Raw genomic sequence first — 22,222 nt, 5'->3', positions numbered from 1 at the left:
ACTGCCTGTTAGGATGACATCCTCTCTCATATAGCTATCAGGAGATGATTTAGCTTTGGTTCTTAATAGCAAAAAGGCCTAGCCAGTTCTTTTATTGCTATTTATATCCAAGCCGGATTGGGTGAGCAATTTCCTTTGATATCGTCCATAAATATTTATTATCTAAAAAGTCACACAGCACTTCAACTATTCTATTATAAGAAATGGAACAAAGCAGAGATTTAGGATAGTCAGAATATTCTGTAAACCCTGTACGCTTTCAGTTAATAGCCTCTTTCCCTGAATGGGGTTACCAAGCTATTTCATTTCTCCTGTGGTACATAAAGTATATTAGCTGAGAAGACTAAGCAGTATTACCAAAAACAAAATAATCTATACAATAATAAAGCTTGGGAGGAAATGTGTGCGCACACATTAGCCTGTCGTGCTTTGTGCAATGCATTCCAGTTTGTACTTAAAATTGTGTTTATTTCATTATAATTAAATTGCTAAAAAAAAAAAAAAAACAACATTGCTGGATGCTTGTGATTCTCATTTTATAAACCTCCAGCTTCATCTCTTCTAAACATGCAGTATCTAATGAACCTGCCACAGTAGCCATTGCTGATGCATGATGGGCTTTCTTCCTGATTCAAGGGTATGCTGAAGCGACCAAGATAGACTCAAATGCCTTGCAAAGTATTACTAGATAAGAAAGAACAGAAGCATTAGTAAGGAATAGAAGAGGCCTAGAGATAACGTGAAAGTGCCTGAGAGAAAGTGAAGTCACCAGTTGAGCCTGTTATGGGTTTTTTTTTTTCTTGTTGTTGTGCTTTGGTAACATTGACATTCTTGAAGATTACATGCATGTACAAACATGCACAATAGCAGCATACAAGTGCAAAGAAATGACACAATACTTGTAAAATTCTCCATATTTTATTTAAAAAATGTGCTTATAAAAACAGTTAAACAGTTTAAAAAACCTTCACGGTAATAATGTATTACTTATACAATATATATATGTTACATACATACAGTATCAAAATACACAGGATCATTAGTGCAGTAGTAATAGACTTCATCAACAGCATACAGTGAAATCACATGAGAAATTGCTCATAAAGCATTGCATACAAATCCAGTGAAAATGTGTGTATGTGCCTTTAAAACTTTTCCAGTGGCATCAAAAAAAGACCTGGTCGACATTTTAGGTTTTATTAAATGTTAGTATCCATTATGGAGTCCCTGAGAACATGTGTCAGGCATCTAAGCCTGCAAGAAAGTGATGTTATTATTTCTATACCGTCTCATGCGACGACCTTTTCCTTGGCGTTTGTATTTTTTCCCTCCTGGAACAAAAACAAGTGTATAACATCTGATTAGTATGATAATATTGACTTTTATAATTAAGCAGAAAGAACTTTCTAGAGTCAGATCCTCCTCCCAGTCATAACATAATGATTGGCTGCGGTACACAAAGTATTTGGAGGACATCAACCCCCTGAGTGTATGGTAATGAGTTCTTCAGGTGCCAAGAAATATTTAAGCCTCAGAATAAATCAGCTGAGCATTATTTGGATTCCTCCCTCCTTCCCCCTCTGTCTTCCTAAATTCTGTCCAAATTTAAACCAACGGGTGTCTTTAACTGGCAATCCAAATGCAAATCATAATTGACAGTCTACAAATTCCCCCACTCACACACCTTTGGCACACACGTCCATGCAGCTCTGCCTCGAGACGAAGTTGTTGCTGCTCCCTCCGCAGCCCGAGTAGATGAACTCCTCACACATCTTGGTGGCTGTGTTGTAGTAATACCGAGGAATGGAGGCTGAACACCTCCCTTTGTCCAGAGGATCCAGGCACAGCACAGGAACAGCTGTAATGAGACACAAAGCACAATAAGTACTATTTCTCAAGAATAATTGCATGAGAGATGCTTCCTCCTTCCGTGATATTATAACTGAAACTTTTGCAATCAAAACAGGTTTGATATTTAAGTATTTAGCAACACTCTTGCCACACTGTAATGCACCCATACAGGGGCCAGTCAGCATTACTTCAGGATTACTCAGTGGCAGCAAGTCACAGTAAAGTTCATACTCACTTTTTTGTGGACTGCAGTACTCCATGCAAGATGTGAGGTCTTGGAAGCGATTCATATTGCCCTGGCACCCACCATAAGAAAAAGACTCACACTTCATGGTGGTCATGTTGAAGAAGTAGCGGTGGAAGAGGCCACGGCAGGGTCCCTCCTCTTTAGGAAACCTACAGATTTGGGGAATCTCTGCAGAGAGGAATGACAAGGTTTTTACTGTAGATATGAACTGAATCAAGTGGCACCGTGAGGTGTTTGTGCACGTTTTTGCACACAAATAACTTAAATAAATAAAGCTTACATTTATCATGTTCTTAGTTTCAGTGTACATTTTAAATTACAATACAAAGAGTGTGCTAAGACACAATCAAAAACTTTTAGAAGTTGGCAAGGTCACTATCATTTTGTATGCTCTTCACATTGAGAACTTACTTGGGATTCTGAAACATGTTTTCTGGCACTCTTGATAACTCTTGAAGTTATTGGCATTTCCTTGGCACCCTCCAAAGTAGAAAATCTCGCACTTCTGGGTGATAGTGTTGTAGTAATAGCGCTCGATCTCTCCTCTGCAAGGTCCCTCGTCCACTTGAAGGAGGCACACGCCTGAACGCAGCAGAGATACAGTTACTGAAACACGAAACCAACATGGACAAACACGGGAAATATGCGTTTCTCCTAAACACCAAACTGGAGATCTATGAGCTACCAACGCGTCTTACCTTGAGGTGACAACGCCAAAACGTTGTAAAACGTAGAAAAAAGTGCAAATAGCGTTAATATGCAAAACTCCATGGTGAAACTTTTGCTCCAAAGTATTTTCAACTCTGCCGAACATCCCAGCCACTTCCAGTTTTATAGTTGTGTTTCCCAGAGGAAGTTTAGGGGCGGGGATGTAATGACTCATTTTCAATTACAGTGAACTCGATCAGTGATGATGAATTAATTTATGACGATGGTTGTTTCGGTGTAATATCTGCGTAAAGGATCGTCAATGTAGTGACTAAGGATACATCAACCGAATTAAAATAACACGATAAGATGAGAGGTTGAATTCCCTCTGCTTCAGGATGATGGTGATGGTGGTCATGACTGTCCAGGGACCCCACAGCATCCCTGTTGATTTTCCACAGTATTGTTTCCATTCCAAAGCATTGTTTTTTGTCTCAGACACAGACACTCTTGTCAAACATTTGTATATTTTACTTGTACTTACTCTAAAACACACACACACACACACACACTTTCCCTCAAATCTTTCATGAAGCACTGTTGCTTACATTTCCTTGTGGTCTGTTATCTTTATCTAACTTAATGATTGCAGGCGCCTCTATTCTTTCAAGGAAACAATTTCTCGCACCATTAAATGCTTAAAGTCCCCATTCCTTAGACTTAAAGACAGCATTATGTGAATATAACACAATAAATGCACAATAAAATATTGCTTTTGTTTGCATAAATCTACCCCACTAGTTTGTTCCATCTATTGCTATAGGAAAACTGCCTTGCAGTCATGTTTATAACAATGATGTGTCTCCACCTTGACAGGTGGAGGTTAAATCCAGATTAGCCGTCTTATCAAAGTGACCTGATACATGAGGTACCACCCATTAACCAATTTCTGCATATGAGAAACAGTCAGAATCACACAAATCCAAATTTAATCTAAAATATACAGTAAATACAGCTCCTTGTTTTTCATATAATAAAAAAAAGAACCCAAACAGACACCTGTGTGATTCACTGCCCTGTTTGATAGCATACTTTAGATAGTGCTGTGATCATACAGAGGAGTCTTGTTTTAATCAGATTAGCGGATTAGGATTGTTTATGCAGATTAGTTTATAACCCAGATTGAGGGACAGGAGAGGGATTCTTCAGCAGGACTTTGGGGGAGAAGGACTGCTCCCTGTAAGCAATCGTAAGTACATTTCCATTCTTTCAAGTAAGTTTTTGTGGTGGTGAACATTTAGCAAAAAATGTGTTATGTTTCCTTTCTTTTTCATATATACAGAGGATGCCGGTCATAAACGTAGAGGACCTGACCGACAAGGACAAGGCTGTGATGGAAGTAAACCAACTTAAAATTGAAGTGAAACTTGAGAGGTGGTTGGTAAGTTTGTTTTTGCACTGATGAAAATGTCAAAGCCTTTGTAGGTTAGACTTTAATCCATGACAAGCAATTTATCAACTTGCGAGATGAATCTAATTACGCAAAGTGCAATTAATTCTAACTCAAAGAAATTGCTGGATAGGTTTGTCCCAACACTTTTTGTTTGATTACTTCAGACATCTAAATGCTGCGAGGAAATCAAGGAATACATTCAGGCTGGAGTGGAGGAAGACATCCTTGTCAAAGGAATCGCAGAGGACAAGAACCCCTTCAAGGAGAAAGGTGGCTGTGTAATCTGCTAGACTGTACCTGAGGAGCTTTTCATATCTCAGATTAGCACCCAAGGACATTCTCCCTCCCCTCATGAAAAACGGATTTGCATACTGTGAAGATTAGAATGACGTAATAAAGAAAGAATTTCTAAAACTTGATGAGTTCCCGTGTAAATGATTCCCTATGTTCTGGTCAGATTGGATTGGTAATTGATAATTTTACTCTTTGACGCAGTAAATAAGAGTTGTATTTGGCAAGGGTTATATAATGCTTCTCTTTCATGTGGTACATATAGTCTGAGAAAATGGGGCCCATGTGTTGTTTCATACACGGAAGCAATATTAAATGTGCTTGTTTATAACTCAGTCTGTCTCCATCATTCACTGTGGGAAGGTTTTATGACAGAACAAAGAAACCGATGGCTTACATCTTCATAACTCAGTCTGCATACATTTTAAGTTTACCCAATTTTTTTCTCATACATTCTTATGAGATCATTAACAATTTGTAGCATTTTTGTTAGGGACTTCACAAGCATGTGTTTGAGCTCCTTTTTCCTATTTTATTTTATTTTTATTCTGTAGCTTCAGGCAGTTTTCATTAATTCTACCAGGAAAATCAAGCAGCAGACAAACTTAAGAAAGATGAATTTATCATTATGGAAAAGAGTGTAATGCAGTAGATACCATACAAGGAAATAATACATGAAAAAATCCAAATCTATAGCTCTTAATAAACCCTGTGTACTTTGGACCTTTTGTGACACATTGTAGTGAAGAGGACTTCCGGAGTAATGTTCCTTGACTCATTCAACATTAGCAACAGTAGCAAAGATTAGAGAAAATAAAATAAAATATATAATAAAATAAGATAAAAAATAATAAAATATATATCTTTTTTTTTAACTGATGTACTTTTGTAAGTCAAACATTGCTAAAATATTAAGTTCCCCCCCGTGTTCGTGTTTTATTTACCTGTGGGTTAGAGTGGGGTCACCGCAGGCGCATGCGCACACAAGCCAAGACAACAAACATGGCGCTGCGCGAAGGAGCCCTTCGTGTAAAGTTGCTCGCAAACAGCGGAAATTTCTACAAATTGACTTCATTTCTTGGTGTCCGGTCGTTGTCTGAAAATGTGTCATCTAAGCCCGTCACGTCCAGTGCCTCAGAGACCACGGGTGACCATTTAATCTACACAGCAGAGCACTTTGCATTAAAGGAGTCCCTCAGAAAGGTACGCTAGCGCTGTGAAGCTAAGCTTTGACTTTGCAGTGAAAACAAAGCTGGTTTGGTTTAGTTTCTCTGGTGACAGCTGGATATGAACAGCCATGAGTGTTATTAGAAAGTAGCATGAATGTACCGCTTAGTCTGTGCGTAAGAAAGCAGCGGAGGGGCGGTGCAATGCAAGTGGGTGAGAGGTCACTATGCTCAGCTGAGCTGTGTTTATGTCTGCAGTAGCTGCTTTGTATCACATTTATTTTGACGTTGCTCCTGTTGTTGTAAAGGATGTTAATGTGTCCTCAAACGACTGCACAAGCCTGAATTATCAAGGCAGAGAGCCAGGCACACTGAGGCTGCACTGGTCAACAATAACAAACAGTCTCTGGTTTGTTTGTGTGTCCATCTCTCCCACATTTGATCCATGTCAGCCCTGCTCCTGCCAGCATGTGCAGCATCTCTGTTCTTGCACCGGCTTTATCTAAAGGTATGGTTACATCAAGCATCAGGAATGACTCACAGAGGTCTGGACGATGGTGTGATGACCTTGCCTGCACTCTTACTGCATATTTACAGTCATTGTTAAGACATAATTCATGTGTGGTTTGCTAATTGGGTGTTGTGTAAGAGTAGTAAAAGCAGATAAACACTGATGGACAACTGAGAGGGGCCATGGCATTCAGATGCAAACTGCAAATGAAGCCGGTGTAATTTTAGCCAAAGCACATCCAACGTTTGCTTGTATCAGACAAACTCTGTTCATCTAGAAGTCAAAGATATTAGGCTTTCAAAGATTTAGCGGTACACTGGAGAACTGGTGTTTTTTTTTTCTTCTGGCTCACTCACTCATTTTGGCAGAGCAGTACCTATATAATTATTCAGGAGGAAAACTGATTGTGTGACATAGTGGAAAGCGAGTCCCATTATTGTTTGTGCAGAATACTAGTATGAGTATTTAAAATGTCAATTTTCCATGAAGTTGCTTGAGAAAACTGTGAAATATTGTGGCGTACAGATGATAAAAATTGGAATGGTAGTTTAAAATGAACGTGTTTACTATCTTTGTCTCAAAAGCGTTGAAGAGAACGCATTATGTTAGATTATTTTTGATCTGACCGAGTATTTCCTCTATTGTTTCAACAGTTGAAACATATAAAATATGTAAACCAAAAATCATTTAATATTTAAAATGAAGCAATCCCATCATCATATCTGCTTGTTGTCTTCTGGACTCTGTGGATAAGTTAATGCCTTACGCATTAAGTAATCATAATTAAAACACACAATCATCACAATCTGGTAAAATCAACAAATTGAGAATAAAACATTACTTGCTGTGGGTATAAAGAAATTCTTGAACTTTAGTTTTCTAAATAAGATGCAGATGTGATTTCTACCATACAAAGTTTTTGTTTTTTGAAATAAAAATTTGCTGCAAATTGTGGTAATAAAAAAAAAAAAATCAGAGCAAGAGCAATTAGTAATTAGCCTGACTCATTACGAGACAGACATTGGAGACAGAGCCTGCAAAAAGTAACAACAAGTGCCTAATTTAAGGCAGACAGCAAAGATGTTGCGGTAAATGGAGGGAAGCTTGTTGTGTGACTAAACCTTCAAAAGGATGCCAGGAGGTTGAAAATAAACTCGTACTGGGAATAATGGGAAGGCTGAAAATGGGAAAAGGAAATTAAGACAATATACTGGCCGTGCAGGAAAGGGAACTTGAAGCAGCGTGGTTTATTAAAAGAATTCACTGTAGGATAGTGTGTGTTTATAAATGGTATACAAATGGGGTTATAGGAAATCCTTTAGTGACTATCCAAGGTCAAACGCTCCTAAATAGTGCCAATGTTTCCACTAGAAAGTTTCTGTTAGTGGGTGGGGGTATGTGTATGTGTGTAGGACCATGTTTGACTGTTGTCAAGGTAGCTCTGTGTGTGTGTGTGTGTGTGTTGTGTGTGTGTTGTGTGTGTGTGTGTGTGTGTGTGTGTGTGTGTGTGTTATAAAGTGTTGGGCATCTGTCCACGAGGCAAACAACTTCCGATGCTACCGAATTAGTCACACTTCCCGCAGCAGACCACCAAACTGTCCAAGGCTGTGGTGTCATGTGGAAGGTCATTAATAAGGATAAGAAGCCAATTGAGATTTCCCTCACGCTTCTAGGAAGAGGTTTCTCATGTGCTGCCTCCCATAAGTTTCCCACACTACAAAGCCATTGTTGGCAGCTTCAGAACAATACCGCTGGCCAGCTATGTGCTACCGATAACAAATTACCCTTTAATAATTTTGACCGTTTGAAATGGGTTGGTGTTTGAAATTGAAGAATTTACTATAAATAACTTTACTGGCTTTTCTTCCAGCCTTAAGAACATTTCTGTCCTGCAACAAATGACAAACCTTTGCCAAGAATATAACATCAGCAGGGCCCTCAGTCAGCCCTTTTTCGACAGGAAACTGATGCATCGTTATCGCTAGAGCCACTAGACTTCATTGGAAAAATCATTTTTACATTGCAGAAAAAAGGAGTTGCTGATCTGCTGCTCCCTTGCTCTACAACAGCTAACATTAGTTTAGATCTGAACTAACATTTTCAAACACCAAAACCACACAATAAGACAAACAAACTAGCTGATTGTGTGACAGTGGTAGACCAGCAACTCCTGTGTTCTGCAAGGTAAAATCGTGTTTGTTATCAGTGAAGTCTGGTGGCTTTGACTAGAACATGGGTCGATATGAACAGCAACAGTCAATGTAATTTTGTGCTGATAACATTATATTGATTTATTTACTTTAAAACAATAACCAGATGGCAATGTTTGTTGCTAATCGAATGAATTTATTTGCTTAAATGTGCAAATATATTGCCTGATATGAGCAAATATATCGAGATATCGACTAAAGATAACTCCATCAAAACAATAAAGCAAAATCTCTGATGGCCGACACAGTGTATGTTGTCATACTTCCAGGCCCTAATTGACAACAGGTCTTCATAATATCATATCTTGAGTAACCTTGTGATTCCCAGTCCTAATAAATAGTATACACTGACATAGAAACACACATTAACACAACAGTTATATTTGGACAGAGGGTCCCAGTTTTCTTTCAGTATTGCAGAGTAGAGTAGTGAGGGTGTCAGGGGAAACGCACAGACAGACTGGATTTTGTAAGATTATTTGACAGTCTGGTGATGTGAAATTGTTCTGGTATGCAACACAAATAGTCTACAATAACCTCTGTGAAGAGATACAGAATCACTCCCCGATGACCTTTCTGTTCCCCTTTCCAGCAGCTCGTCGTCCCTCCCTTATCCTCCTCAGGATTTGAACTTTGCACGCAGACTAGTCTGTTATAGGTTAAAGGGGATCAGTACCTCCCCATATTTACTGCTTGTCCTTGTCTTTGATGTAATAAAATGTAAGTTAGATTCAAGCCCAGGCATGTGCGCCATATCTCTTGAAACTGGTGTCTGCTTTCTGTTTTGAAAGGTAAAAACATGCTGTCTGTGTTTTCTGACAGCCTTGTATTCAGATGGTTCTCAGCTAGTACGTTTTTCTTGGCAGCTTCAGTGCTTGGCTGGTCTGAGTTTGTGTGTTTTGGAAGGGTAAAATGAGCAGTGTGCATCACTTTTTGCCATCCTGGAAAACCTGTGAATACTTCTTCAGTACTTTGTTGTTGTTGTTTTTTTGTTTGAAAAGGGAGCACCAGTCTGGCTCATCTGTGGTTGGGCTGTCACTCTCAGGCAGAGATTCAAGCTACATGAAGAAATAATCAAATTGGGTTTATTTGCCTCAATCCACTTTAATGCACAAGGCTCATTTAACTCATTTCATTTTCTGAGGATAGGATTTGATGTTTCCTATTTCCAGTACCTCGTTTGGTTTAATCATTACCTTTCACAGACTTTGCCAACCATTTAGAGCATATTGTACTGGAGGGAGAAACACATTTCCGCAGCAGATTACCATGGGTCTGTTTAAACCATGGCCCATTAAAAGTGTGTATGCATTAAATTAAATAACACCAATAGCAAACCACTTATAGTTGTTTGTATTATTTCATTTCTTGGACAGCATTTTTGAAAAGCATTCAGCAGAAAAACAAGGAAGGCAACAGCACATAACATGTTTATTTTATATATTATATTCATATATATTTGTTATTCAATTTGCTTTACATGACAAAAAAAAGCATGCTCTGTAACCCACGCTTTCGATGTACAGCCTATTATCTGTGAAGCAGCTTCAGTTCCCACAAAAATAGCATTGAATAAGCGTCACAATAGACTAGGTATCATAAGTGCTTCTCCAGCTGTGGACCACTTCCAGGTGCTTGAAATGAGTCACGGTTCACTCATTCAAGTCTGTTATAATGCCAGGTTGAAACCCTGTCTGCGCTCCTTACGGACATTTCGGTTATGACTCACAAAATCAGGCACTTGTTAAGTACACTGATAACACAGAATGCTTCATTGGACAAAAAAAAGCTGCTCTCAATGTTGAAGAATATTATGTAAAATTCAGTGATGAGATAACCAAATTATTATATATTATTATTATTATTATTTCTTCACAACTACAAAGTTTTTTTTTTTTTTTTTTTTTTTGGTCCACTCCTGAAACATATAATATAGTCATCCTTCATTTTTAGGCAGCTGTATATCCCAGGCTTTGTGGCTGAATAGATGGATCGACTGCTAACTCAGAAGGAATGCCATTAGTCTGGGTTTCAGTACCAAGCTTTATTTTCACATGCTGTTCTAAATGTTACTTCAGAGGTTTGTCTATCCTGCCAAGAATAAAATTGTGGAGGAAACACGGAGTCATTAAAATACTGGCATTCGAATGGTCGAAAGCAAAGATGCCGTAAATTCAGCACAAAGTTGGCCAACAGCTTCATAAAAGTATCAGTATCATCCCTCAGAAACCGCAAACCCTGTAATTTGCACTGTTGGTTGTATTGCACCACTTTGTGTTACCAACGTTGTCACTGAATTCTGTTACGGTCTCATTTTTAACACATTTTTCTGCTCCAAATATGACACAGATTGGGATTAAGCCCAAACCCCTGACATTGTTTCATCAGCCTGCAGCTTGTCTTTTTGTATACCCCTAGCCAAGTCTTGGTTTAAGAGGAGTGATAACACACACGTATAGCAAATAGCACGCCATGCATACCGTCACCATATGCTCCATGTATACATTTTTCCAGCCTGCTTTTTATTCATTGACGTGTAATACCTTATCTCGCTGTCTGCTAGAGATAGATTACATAGACTTAAGTCGAGATATGCACCGCACAGCAGGATACCCATGTATGTATAACAATCACTGTATGTGTTGTATTCACTCATAATATGTATCCTATCAAATGTCCCTTTGATGTCAGTTATGAGACAGGGGATGGAACGGCAGGGCTGTCATTTGTTGTTATGATCATACTGAGGTTTGAAAAAGCAATCGTGTGCATGCAAACATATGCATAGTAGAGAAAAAGGAGGTTTCATGAACAGTGTTAGAAGGACGGACATAAACATTGCTCTACTCTGCTGTTTTTGCCCTGTAGATCATTGATCAGGAGATCAACCCCTATGTGGATCAGTGGGAAGCAGAAAGGACGTTTCCAGCCCATAAAATCTTCAAGATCTTAGGAAGTGCCGGCTTTCTTGGAGTCAACAAACCAGTTGGTAAGAGTGTAGTAACATCTGAGAGATAAAAAATCGAAAGTAAACAGAAGTATGACAATAATCCACATTTCTGTGGACGCAGTAGCTTGTTGATTAGTGCCCCACAACACTCTTCGAGATAAAGTGCCCTTGAAATTGCCACAGAGGAACTAAAGTTTGTGTCCGTTCGACCACATGTATCTTTGTTAGATCTGTAATTGACTAGCAGTGTATGCTGGGATATATACCAGCCCACGTGACACAGAAAAATTAATTCAGTATTGCCTTAATGAGAATGATTTTGTTTCGTAAATTATAGACATCTTTTGAAAAATGATTTGAGCTTAATTAATCTAATGGTGTTTTGTGCATTATCTGGAGCAGAGCAATAGAAGAAAAGCTCACTTTGATTTAAATACACAGATTTATTTAGGAGGATGCTTGTTTTTTTGTGTGTGTGAGAGGATCGAAGGATAATGAGCCTGCCGGGAAATGATAATACCCATCACATCAAGGTGCCAGACTTGGAAACAAAGGGCATTTTCCCCATTGTGTCTCAGTGAGAATGCTTAATTTTAAGTTAATTCAGTGGAATCTAATTAAGTTTATAACAACTTTGTTTAGACGTGTGAGCAAACTACTAAAAACCTGGACGCCTCACATGGACAACCCAAGAGCATGAACAAAAGAAGATTGTTTTGCAGGCTTGTTTAGCAGAATATATATCCGTTCTATAAAATGGTTCTGGGGGTCATTTTCTGGCTCAGACTTTAGTCTATTTGTATTCTTGGTTATTTCAGTTGGTAATCCATACAAATATGACTACCAATAAATCACCCATGCTTCAAGGATATATGTTTTTATGGGCGTGCTGTCTGTGTTGCCTTTGCAAAAACTCCCATGATAAATCTGTAGCATATCTGTGAGTAGAAAAGGCCCCGGCACAACATAAATATTGCTTTTAAAGATATCATTTTTTAATCTAATAAACATGACTATCAATTACTGGATAGAATCTGCTTGTGTCACGCAGCAGACCACAAACTGAGAAATCCTTCACTGTGTGTGCAGTTTGACCATCTCCGCTTCAAAGAACATTTGGCATGTCTCTTTCACAGTCCAGTTCACTTTCCATTCATTTTCCTTGCTGTTTGACAGCCATACATTACAGTTGGTCTGGTTTAGAAATGTTCCCACTGTGATGATGGGTGCTGGTGTCACAGCAACATCCCACAACAGCTGTCTGCTACAGTATCTTATTTCCAGATGTGTACCCAGCTGTGTCACTGCTGGAGTGGAGGAGGCAGCTGGGTAAGTCCTGTACAATACAAGACCACACAAAAATAGTTGTGGTCGTGATGTGTAATTCATTCTGAGTATGTGAAGAAGTGTTTGACAATCAGACAGCAGATATCTAAGGTTTCGCAGCTATTCCGTATTCAGCTGTAGTTGCTGTTCTGACATTTCATGCCAAAAAGAACAAATCAACAACAATTGGACGTTGAGTTTTGTGGAGAAGATTTTACCTCCGGTCTGTAGGTGAAAGAAGAGGGGAGGGCCGAGGGAATTAAAATGTGCTGAATAGACAAGCCTTGAGCGGTAGTTGACAGGATTAGAGAGGAGGAGGAGGAGTGAAGACACAGTGTATTAGCTGCTAGATTACCTGCTCATGTACATGTACAACAAGAAACAAGAAATATTCTACAGCGATATTGCTTGTAAAGCAAATTTAAAAAACTTCAGAGAGTCAAGTACACCCTGTACTGCAGAAACAACTGTCAGAGTGTTGATTTTCCATGTTTTAGTATACCATTTAAATTGATCTCATGTGGAGTGCAGTATATGTAGCCACAGATTTTTGTCTTTAAAACTTAAAATGTAAAAACCTCTTTTAAAAAAACATTGTAATGTATGCAAAAGACTTCTAAAATGTGGAATTCTTGTTGCTTTTGGCTTAATATTTGCTATACCACTAGGAATAATCAAAGTTGCCATGGTATTATGTCTCAGAGAAAAGTGTACAGTTGGAGCAACTACAGCTGCTTCCATTTGCTGAAGTGCTGACTAACACCTCTCAAAGAATTCTGCACTGGGTTAATTGATTTAGAAGCTTGGATTAGAGGAATGGGAATAAGGATTTAGGAGCCTGTTCAATGGAGAAATGATTCATCAGGTCAAATGAGAGATGAGGTCACCTTTGAACAGGAAACAAATCAAGCCCAATACAGTTAAACAAAAACTCCTTTGAAAAAGTAATAGAACAGAAAATGGACATGTCTAATCTTATATATAGGATAAATGTTCAATATGAGGCTAAATGATTATGTCTTTAGTGCCATATGTTGTGTTTTGACACTGACCCTGAACAGCAGCATCCTGGTTTGAATCTGGCCTTTGACTTGTCATCATTCAACATCTATGATTTCACATCCTGTCATTCAAACAAATCCCATTTTAATTCCTGTTTCAAGGCATTTAATGACTTGGAGCTCCTCTGTGACTTAAAATCCGGTAAAAAGCAGATCACTGGGAGTGGACCTAGATTCATGCCATGGTTTTTAAATGCCTGTATGTCCGAAACTGGCACCAGTTAAAGCCCCTGTTCAAATCTTTTGGTGCCATGCAGCATATCCCTTCATTTAATCTGCTGACAAAAGTGCTCAACACTTTTTTCTCCACTCTTTTTTCCATGCCCAAGCAAAGACATTATTACTTTTCAAAACATGAGAACAGGAAGATTTCGCAAGGCAGCCACGTTCAGGGAGTAGACGGGGATGACCCTTGGCTTCCGGCCTGTTTTCCTCTGCTCTGAGAAAGACGTATCCGCACTTTACACACTGGCAATGGCCTCTTGTCTCCTGCTTGACAGATAGAACTTGGCAGTCTGCACATTTTTCCCTTCAGCTGAATATTTTTGATACTAAAGTTTAGATGACTAACTACTTGGAGAGAGTTGTGTGCACGTTCTTACACTTTCTACTTTGGTAATATCATGATAAATGCATTGCAATGGCTCATTCGTCTATTTTCTAAAACATTACTAATACTGACTGTTCAGATTTTATGTCCTTTGTAATAATTGACACAAGACAGTGGTTTATTGTTTATGTATGGTTTTATCATCACATTCCAGTGCACAACAGAAAAGAGACAACTTTATTTGACATTGCCCGTGTGTCTGCTTGCATTACACCCTTAAATTTCTTTCAGTCTGTATGATTCAACATGTGTTTCATATGAAGCTCCACCCAAAGAGGCCCTACCGTGACAAACATCTGGTGTTTAGAAGAAACATATGTGCATACGATTGACATTTCTGACAGGATTTTGTTTGTTTTTCTTCTGCTTGCTTGTTCAACCAGGCAGCCTGCTGTTTTGCTTAAAGTGGGATAAGCCCCGGTGCTTCCCTTTGTCCACATTATCCACCGCAGGGTTTCCAGTGCTCAGAGACTTATCACTGCGCAGCTGCACCTGTTTCCTCTTATTTTTGGCTCCCCTATTCCCTTATTTGCTTGTCCCACTATATTTCCCTTCTTCTCTGTCCCCATTTTTTTTACTCCCAGTTTCTCTCTGACCGTCTGCCAGACCGAGGTGTCATCATTCGATAGCAAGTCTGACAGGTGATATTAAACCACTTTGCTCAAGGTACGGGCCCCCATTTTATAAATTCGCTGATGATCATTCATCGTCAGTCACTGCGAGTTATCCATCATCAATTGGCTGGCACACTGCATGTAGTCATGGGAAAATAGTGCACAGAGCATTTTCACAAATACTCTGTCCAGTTACTTTTGGCTGATTGGTCATTTTCATCAAAGGAGCAGTATGAGATGATGAAGTATGTAGTACTGTAGAAGGACCACGCACTTTCTCTTTGTTTTATTTTGAAAGGATTTGGATGCGTGTATGTTTACCACAAATATCTTGAGAGGAACGCAGCATATGGAGTGCATTAGCCAGCTAATTTCATGAGTAGCAGACAGAAAATTGGCCGTTAGCATAAAGTAGCAGGCAGAAGAAACGGGCTATTCATTTCGCAGTGAATGCTGCAACTGGTGATGAAAGGCAAAAGACAGGAAAGACAGGGAGATGACTCTTTTATGAGGATAACTGACAAAAAAGACATGTTCAAACATGTTTTATAATGCACTGTTCAGATCCATTAAGGAGCTCGGGTCTTGTCTCCACTGCCTGAATGTTGGAAATAGACAGACATATTTGACTTTTCAGTAAAGGGATTGTTTAAGAGATCAAAATCAAATTCGAGATACGAAACAGAACAGCGATGGCACCAAAATGACAGTGACCTTTTTCTGCAGAGCGCCTCTGATCTCCCTGCAGTGCTTTTTACACATAATTACAGATGGCACAATTAATGATAACATCCCGTAATTAATTTGAGTGCATGCTCCGGTGCCAGCAGATTAGTTCAGGATATTATGTGCGTGTATGTTTGTGGTCAGAGACATGCTCGGCAGGGATAGTATTACAAAGACAACAGGAAAAGATGGAAGGGAGTGTGAGTGCAAGACTAGTTTAAGGTGACAAATGGTCTAGGAAGGTTCTTTCTTGGAAAAAGGGAGGAAAATCCAGAATCCAGACATTGTACAGTGAACGGTCAGCCTTGAGCTGGCAGCAGTAGTCATAGGAGTGTATGTTTTGTCCCGTACAGAGTATGGCGGCTTGGGTCTTGACTTCAGCTACAGCGTAGCGGTGGCAGAGGAGCTTGGAAACATCCGCTGTGGAGGCGTCCCCATGGCCATCGGTGTGCAGTCTGACATGGCTACTCCTGCGCTGGCCAGGTACAATAACACAATGCTACATGAGTGATATTCGATACATCTGCTGATATTTGTCACGGTGAAAAGTTTTTACACCTCAGTGTTACATACCCACGTGTCCAGTGTTCTCACCATCTGCCTTCACACAGCTGCCTTTTCTTATCAGAAGGATGACAGCTACTTAGTGAGTCAGGCAACGATGGTCTGGTTTGTGTTATTCATTTTTTACACTAGCACTAGAGCCACTTGTCTCAGCGCTGGAGTACAATTTCAAACACTCATCCCTCAGGGAAGTTTCTTTTTGAGGTGATAAAACGTTGCTTGTATTGCTGGCCCTGGCAACAACTGCCACATTGTTTAGCCTGCAGATCCTTGTATTGTGTTTGATATATGAGTTTATAACAGCAAATCATGTCCAAACTGCACCTTTTATTTCAGACATTTATTAGGTCCGGCACTGCGGGGACGTCTTTCTCTCTTTTTCACCCATCTTTTCTTTGTGTGTTTATTTTTAGTGTATTTTTTACTGGTCTGTCATAAACGATGGAGTTAACAGTTGCACTGACTGCACTTAATGTAATCTTATAACTGTTAGCAACAGTTAAAAAACATTTTATATTGGTAGAAAAGCAGGTATTAACAGGATCTGCCCAAATGTGATGCTACACTGAGAGCACAATGGCTGCAGAGTATTATAAACAATTGAATAAGGATCGTCTCAGAAAAGTTATTTTATGTTGACCAGTAATTATAAATGTATGTATGCAGATATAGATATGACTGTGACTTCTATTGGTCAGGCTACAGTATTTTTCAATGTGATGCCTGTGACATCTTACTGGTTGTACAGTAGGTATGTATGTACACTAGAAAAACACAGCCTGTAGTACACCCTGTTTATCAAAGTTATACTCCCCAGAGGGTATTAATATATTTGCTCATACATTGTTTCATCCACATAGGACCTTGGCTTGCTGTGTGATGTCCTCCTGCTATGAAACAGCTGCTGGTGACAGAATTCAGTGAAAGACAGTTGGAGTCTCAGGAGTTTAATTAGGGGATCTACACCAGCGCTGCAATGAGTTCTTATGAAGAGAGCAGCAAAAGAAAAACAGGATACCATGGGAGGTTTAGGATAAGACTCCTTCCTCCACCTCACTGCAGCTGTAATTGCCTCAAACATGGCAGTGTTGTTTCAAAGCACGCAACACACTGTTTTGTCTTGCCATGATTGGACCGTGAAGGGATGGTCTTGTGTCAAGTAATCACCTTTTTATAGTTACTAATAAGTTTTAATATAATGTCTGTGTGTGCAGGTTTGGTTCGGCCGAGCTAAAGAAGGAGTTCCTCCTTCCCTCCATCATGGGGGACAAAGTGGCCTGTCTCGGTGTTAGTGAAGTCGGAGCTGGCTCTGATGTCTCAAGTACGTCTCTCCATCATCATGCTCCTTCATAATCCTCTGGTCATTTATTATCCTCTAATTTTCTTTTTAGCTCCCAGAGGGTCCCTTTGAAACCACCAGTTCTGCAAAAGTGATTGAGGTTTTACAATCAGTTTGGCACTGACATTCTCTCAGGAGAGAACGATGGCATGCTGAATGTGACACACTCACTGTCATCAGATTTCACCGCTCTTTCTTTGCGGATTAGTATATATTATGTTTGACATCTGGAGTAATACACCAGCTTCAGATTCAAGTCTTTTGATTGAAGGGACAAATTGTATTTCTCTGATTATTCATGCATTGAAACTTTTCATTTAACCTTCTGTCCACACACTTATCTTCCCAATTTTCTCTCTCTCTCTCTCTCTCTCTCTCTCTCTCTCTATCCATTTACACACTCCATCACGTGTCGATTCAGGTATCAAGACCAAGGCGGTGAGGCAGGGGGATGAATATGTAATCAACGGGGGAAAGATGTGGACCACCAACGGCACCCAGGCTGACTGGATGTGTCTCCTCGCCAACACCAGCGACGGGCCCCCACACAGGAACAAATCTCTATTCTGTTTGCCAATGAACCTGCCAGGTACACATCAGTTCATTATTTGTGGGATCATATTTCTACAAAAGCTACCAAAAGTTACCAATTTTATTACTATTTTATTATCTGTGTTTTTCAGCTCTATGATTTACTGCAATATTCCTGATCATGATTTGCCTGACCCACCGCCCTCTCTAAATAATTTGTTCTATCACAAGAATTTATTATTATTGTGCCTTTGCCAAGATGTGTAATGATGTTTATTCCCTGTCCTTCCCACTGTAGGAGTACAAATCGCACGCAAGATTGATAAACTCGGCATGTGGTCTTCGGACACAGCTGAAGTGTTCTTCGATGACGTTCGTATTCCCTGCAACAACATCATTGGCCAAGAAGGCATGGGCTTCACCTATCAGATGCTTCAATTCCAGGAAGAGAGGCTCTGGGCAGCAGCAAATGGTAAGCTCTTGATTTCTCTTCTTCGCCTCTCCCCAGGCCATGTCCAGTATTCACAAGTCATCTGTCCTAGTTCATATAGATTGCCACTTTCACTTCTGTTTCACTTCCTCACATCACATCCGCCTCCTACACATCTGGTTGTACATTATGTAACTTAGGGATTGTCATTTCCATTTCAGTTTCCAGAAATTAGGGAGTTCAGATCACAAAGTTCAAGTCATTATTTATCTTTAAAGTAGCAATTTGCGTTTCGCTTTGAGTAACAAACATGAGGCAATGTTTTCTTGGGCAGAACTTTGATAAGCACATACTTATATGGAATTCGACCCTGATGTATTAGCCTGTTAGGTCTCATAAACGTTTGGGGCATCATATCATTAATCAGAGACACTATTACTGCCAAGAAAAACAAAAGGTGACAGCTTCCATAAACCAGCATTAGCAGTCAGGTCACGTCTCTTTCTTAATGCCTCCAGTCCTAACAGTGATGGACAACATCATTCAGGAGACCATCCAGTACACACGGCAGAGGAAGATCTTTAAGCAACCTGTCCTCTACCACCAGACAGTTCACTTCAGGTTGGCTGAGCTGCAGACGGAGGTCGAGCTGCTCCGCTCCCTCCTCCACCGCGCTACAGGTAAGGTCACATTATATACAGACATGGCATAGCACAAATTAAACATTGATGTTAGCTTGGTAATATTAAATATATTGGAAAATAGTTTCTGAAAACATGTGAAAAGACTTTGAACGGTGTATTACTGAAATGTGGAGTTCAAACAGTTTTTCACCAGTTTTCAGTTCAGGATTTTGTGGGTGGTCCTAAAGCGAGACCGTATGATGTCACGCGGTGATCATTAACAAAAATTAGAATAACTAACGGTATAGAAGCCTTAATGGTATAGATTGTGGTTCTGGTGACTCAAACAGATTGGGCTGAACAATACCAATAATACTGCTAGCTGTGGCATCCATATTGTGCTTGTTACAGTCCTAAAACGAGATCACGTGACGTGGCGTGGTGATCATTAATGTAAAATTTGCATATTCCAAGTGGGCATGGCTTCGGTGCGTTCAGTGGACATGCCTCCACAGCCCTGGAGCTGAGAATACTGCTAATTTTTTACCAGATTTTGACACCTAATTTCATAAACTTGTCGTTATGTTTGATCATTTAGATTCGGCTGGGTGGTTAATAACACTTTTTTCTTTAGTCTGACAAACTCAGAACACAAATTTATTTTGACTTCACACAGACTTTAACTAACGAACACACACAGCCGTCCTCATGGCACTCAGTACCACGGATAAGACTATAGCCTTGGTTGACTCAGCTCTGTAAGAATGATGTGAATGCTACACTCGCCTTGGGTGGAAAACTTGGCCTTGTGTGATGCAGTAGGTTGGTTCAAAAGACAAAGGAGGCATAGAGCGGGCTGAGCAATAATGTGGTTACTGTTAAGTAGTGATAAGTTAACCACATTGTTGTCACATCAACAATGTGGTTGTCTGGCCATAAGACAGAACTGTGATTGTTAGCTTTAGCATCAAAACTGTGTTTGCCTCTAGATTGCGAAAGCAACACCAGGAGGAATTTCATGGATGAGTCACCTCAAACTTGGCTGCACTTCAATTTTGTTTTACTGAAAGGGTATTTGATTTTTCTAAGCCCTATTTCACAAGCATTCAAGCTATGCTAACATTATATTTTCTGTCTTCTATTAGTTAATTGTTCGTCTATATTTCCTTTTTAAATGTAAATAAATGACTAACTTTAAAAATCTGATTTTTTTGTACTTTAAAGGTGAGAAAAACACATGTAGAGAGGACTTGTTTGCTTGTGTGCTTGTATAACTTCAAACCGCCACAGGCTTTGCCACCTGAAAACAAGCTCTCCCTAAATAAAAAAGCTTTACGACACTGTTTATGATATGAATATGTGGTTGCATCTGTTGGGCGAGTGTCCAAGGTGTTGTGATTTTCTCGCTGTGTTCATAACCACTCCAGTGGCTGGCAGCTTGGAATGAATTCATCTAGTTGGTAACAGTTCAAAGTCCATTTTGTTTGCCCAAAAATAGATCAAAGCTTTTGCATCTGTTTGGCACAGGTAGACACACACACACACACACACACACACACACACACACACACAAACTTCTCGACACATTGAAACAGGACAGATCATGCTCAAACACGTTCCTCTGGAGGATACCTACAATAGAGGCACTGATCAGTTGCACTGGGAACTGAATTACATTTTGTGTCTTTGTTTTAGTTTTCCTCTCTTCATTCTTTATCCGGCAGGACATTTTTCACTCTTCCACACTTGTGTCACTACTTTTGTCCTTCCTTCTTCTCCCGCAGCATTGTACATTAAAGGCAATGATGTCACCAAGCTAGCATCCATGGCCAAGTTAAAGGGAGGCCGCCTGGTCAGGGAACTGAGCGACAGCTGTCTACAATTTTGGGGAGGAATGGGCTTCACCAGCGACGTGCTGGTCACCAGAGTTTACAGGTGAGACTGGTCGAACAAACGTTACCCTAACTGAAATATGTTCATAACCATTCAATGATCTGGTTTTAAAGCTACTTTTCCAATTTTTTCCCATCATTCTCTGAAGTAAACAACAGTGATTTACAGCATATAGCACCCCTGTGAACTGGTTTTCCAATCCGGAATAAAAACTATGTTGCCACCCAACTACTGTTATATTTGGCTGGCCGCCATGTGCGCCATTGTAAGGGTGCAGTGTTTCTATGGAAACGGCATTTGGCAGGAGCTTGATAAAGCTGGCGGCCAGTGTATTTTATGAAGACATGATTCCTTAATTGAAAAGTTAGATCAGATTGATTGATGGTTTCTACTCAGACACAGCATGTGATTAAGTCGTATTAATTATCGAAGACGTGGAATTAGGCTCGGTCTCCTGTTGTGCCGTGTTTGTTTACCCACAATATAATCAAGCAAGTGTTTCATTCAGATCTCTAAGCCCTTATTTTACGCGGTGCTGACATCTACTGATGGGGTAAATAATGCAGCAAGGCGTTCAGGATGCATCATCATCATCATCATGAGACGCTGAATGAAATCCACATGACGATCGCTACAGGAAAAACCCACCAGTTTCTATTATCTTTGTCCTTTCCGCAGGGATACCAGGTTAATGTCGATCGGTGGTGGGGCTGATGAAGTCATGCTGGGAATCATCTCAAAGTACATGGACACGTTACCCAGGAAGTGATGTCACAACACTGCTGATGAATTGTTAATGATTCACAATGAATTGCTAAACACGGATCACCTAAGTGCAGTTCTTTAAACTCTTAACATGTGCATGGAAGTTTTTTTTTTTTTTTTCATTTCGCCTTTGATGATTTTAACTAAACTGTGTGTGATCAGGCAGAATGATGAAGGGCCTGTATTTATGTATTCATGTTTTTTATAAACGTGAATAACCTACAGCTGAATGAACTCATGTAATCTGTAAGAGATTCATTTAAATACTGGTCCTCAGATTATTTTTATAGAATAGATGTTAGATGAAGAAAAATAATGTACAAAACTGTCCTGTAAAAAAAGATCTGTCTTTATGTGTTGACATTAAACGAATAAGCTCAAATTAAATACCAGTTCCCTTTGAATATTTTCAG

General features: G+C 39.6%; 3 protein-coding genes across 3 annotated transcripts; 2 read left to right on the top strand and 1 right to left on the bottom strand.

Annotated features, from left to right (window-relative positions):
* Window positions 1–902: 902 nt before the first annotated feature.
* On the bottom strand, window positions 903–2,956 carry tfpi2 (tissue factor pathway inhibitor 2). The gene is made up of 5 exons (XM_010741542.3): window positions 2,797–2,956; window positions 2,510–2,680; window positions 2,087–2,266; window positions 1,685–1,858; window positions 903–1,331 (listed from the first exon to the last, which is right to left on the bottom strand). The coding sequence occupies exons 1-5, from the start codon at window positions 2,867–2,869 to the stop codon at window positions 1,249–1,251; spliced, it is 681 nt and encodes a 226-aa protein (XP_010739844.1). The 5' UTR covers window positions 2,870–2,956; the 3' UTR covers window positions 903–1,248.
* Window positions 2,957–3,887: 931 nt separating this feature from the next.
* gngt1 (guanine nucleotide binding protein (G protein), gamma transducing activity polypeptide 1) lies at window positions 3,888–4,618 on the top strand. The gene is made up of 3 exons (XM_010741543.2): window positions 3,888–3,995; window positions 4,089–4,187; window positions 4,364–4,618. Exons 2-3 carry the CDS (start codon window positions 4,092–4,094, stop codon window positions 4,487–4,489), a joined length of 222 nt encoding a protein of 73 aa, XP_010739845.1. The 5' UTR covers window positions 3,888–3,995; window positions 4,089–4,091; the 3' UTR covers window positions 4,490–4,618.
* An 834-nt stretch (window positions 4,619–5,452) lies between these two features.
* On the top strand, window positions 5,453–22,196 carry zgc:85777. Its single transcript, XM_019262661.2, has 9 exons — window positions 5,453–5,693; window positions 11,246–11,366; window positions 16,018–16,147; window positions 17,443–17,549; window positions 17,989–18,156; window positions 18,397–18,570; window positions 19,047–19,208; window positions 20,936–21,086; window positions 21,723–22,196. The coding sequence occupies exons 1-9, from the start codon at window positions 5,466–5,468 to the stop codon at window positions 21,811–21,813; spliced, it is 1,332 nt and encodes a 443-aa protein (XP_019118206.1). The 5' UTR covers window positions 5,453–5,465; the 3' UTR covers window positions 21,814–22,196.
* The last annotated feature ends 26 nt before the right edge of the window (window positions 22,197–22,222 follow it).

Source organism: Larimichthys crocea, chromosome XIII (genome assembly GCF_000972845.2).
Source record: "Larimichthys crocea isolate SSNF chromosome XIII, L_crocea_2.0, whole genome shotgun sequence".
Taxonomy (NCBI): Eukaryota; Metazoa; Chordata; class Actinopteri; family Sciaenidae; genus Larimichthys; species Larimichthys crocea.
This window is presented reverse-complemented; position numbering and strand designations above follow the sequence as displayed.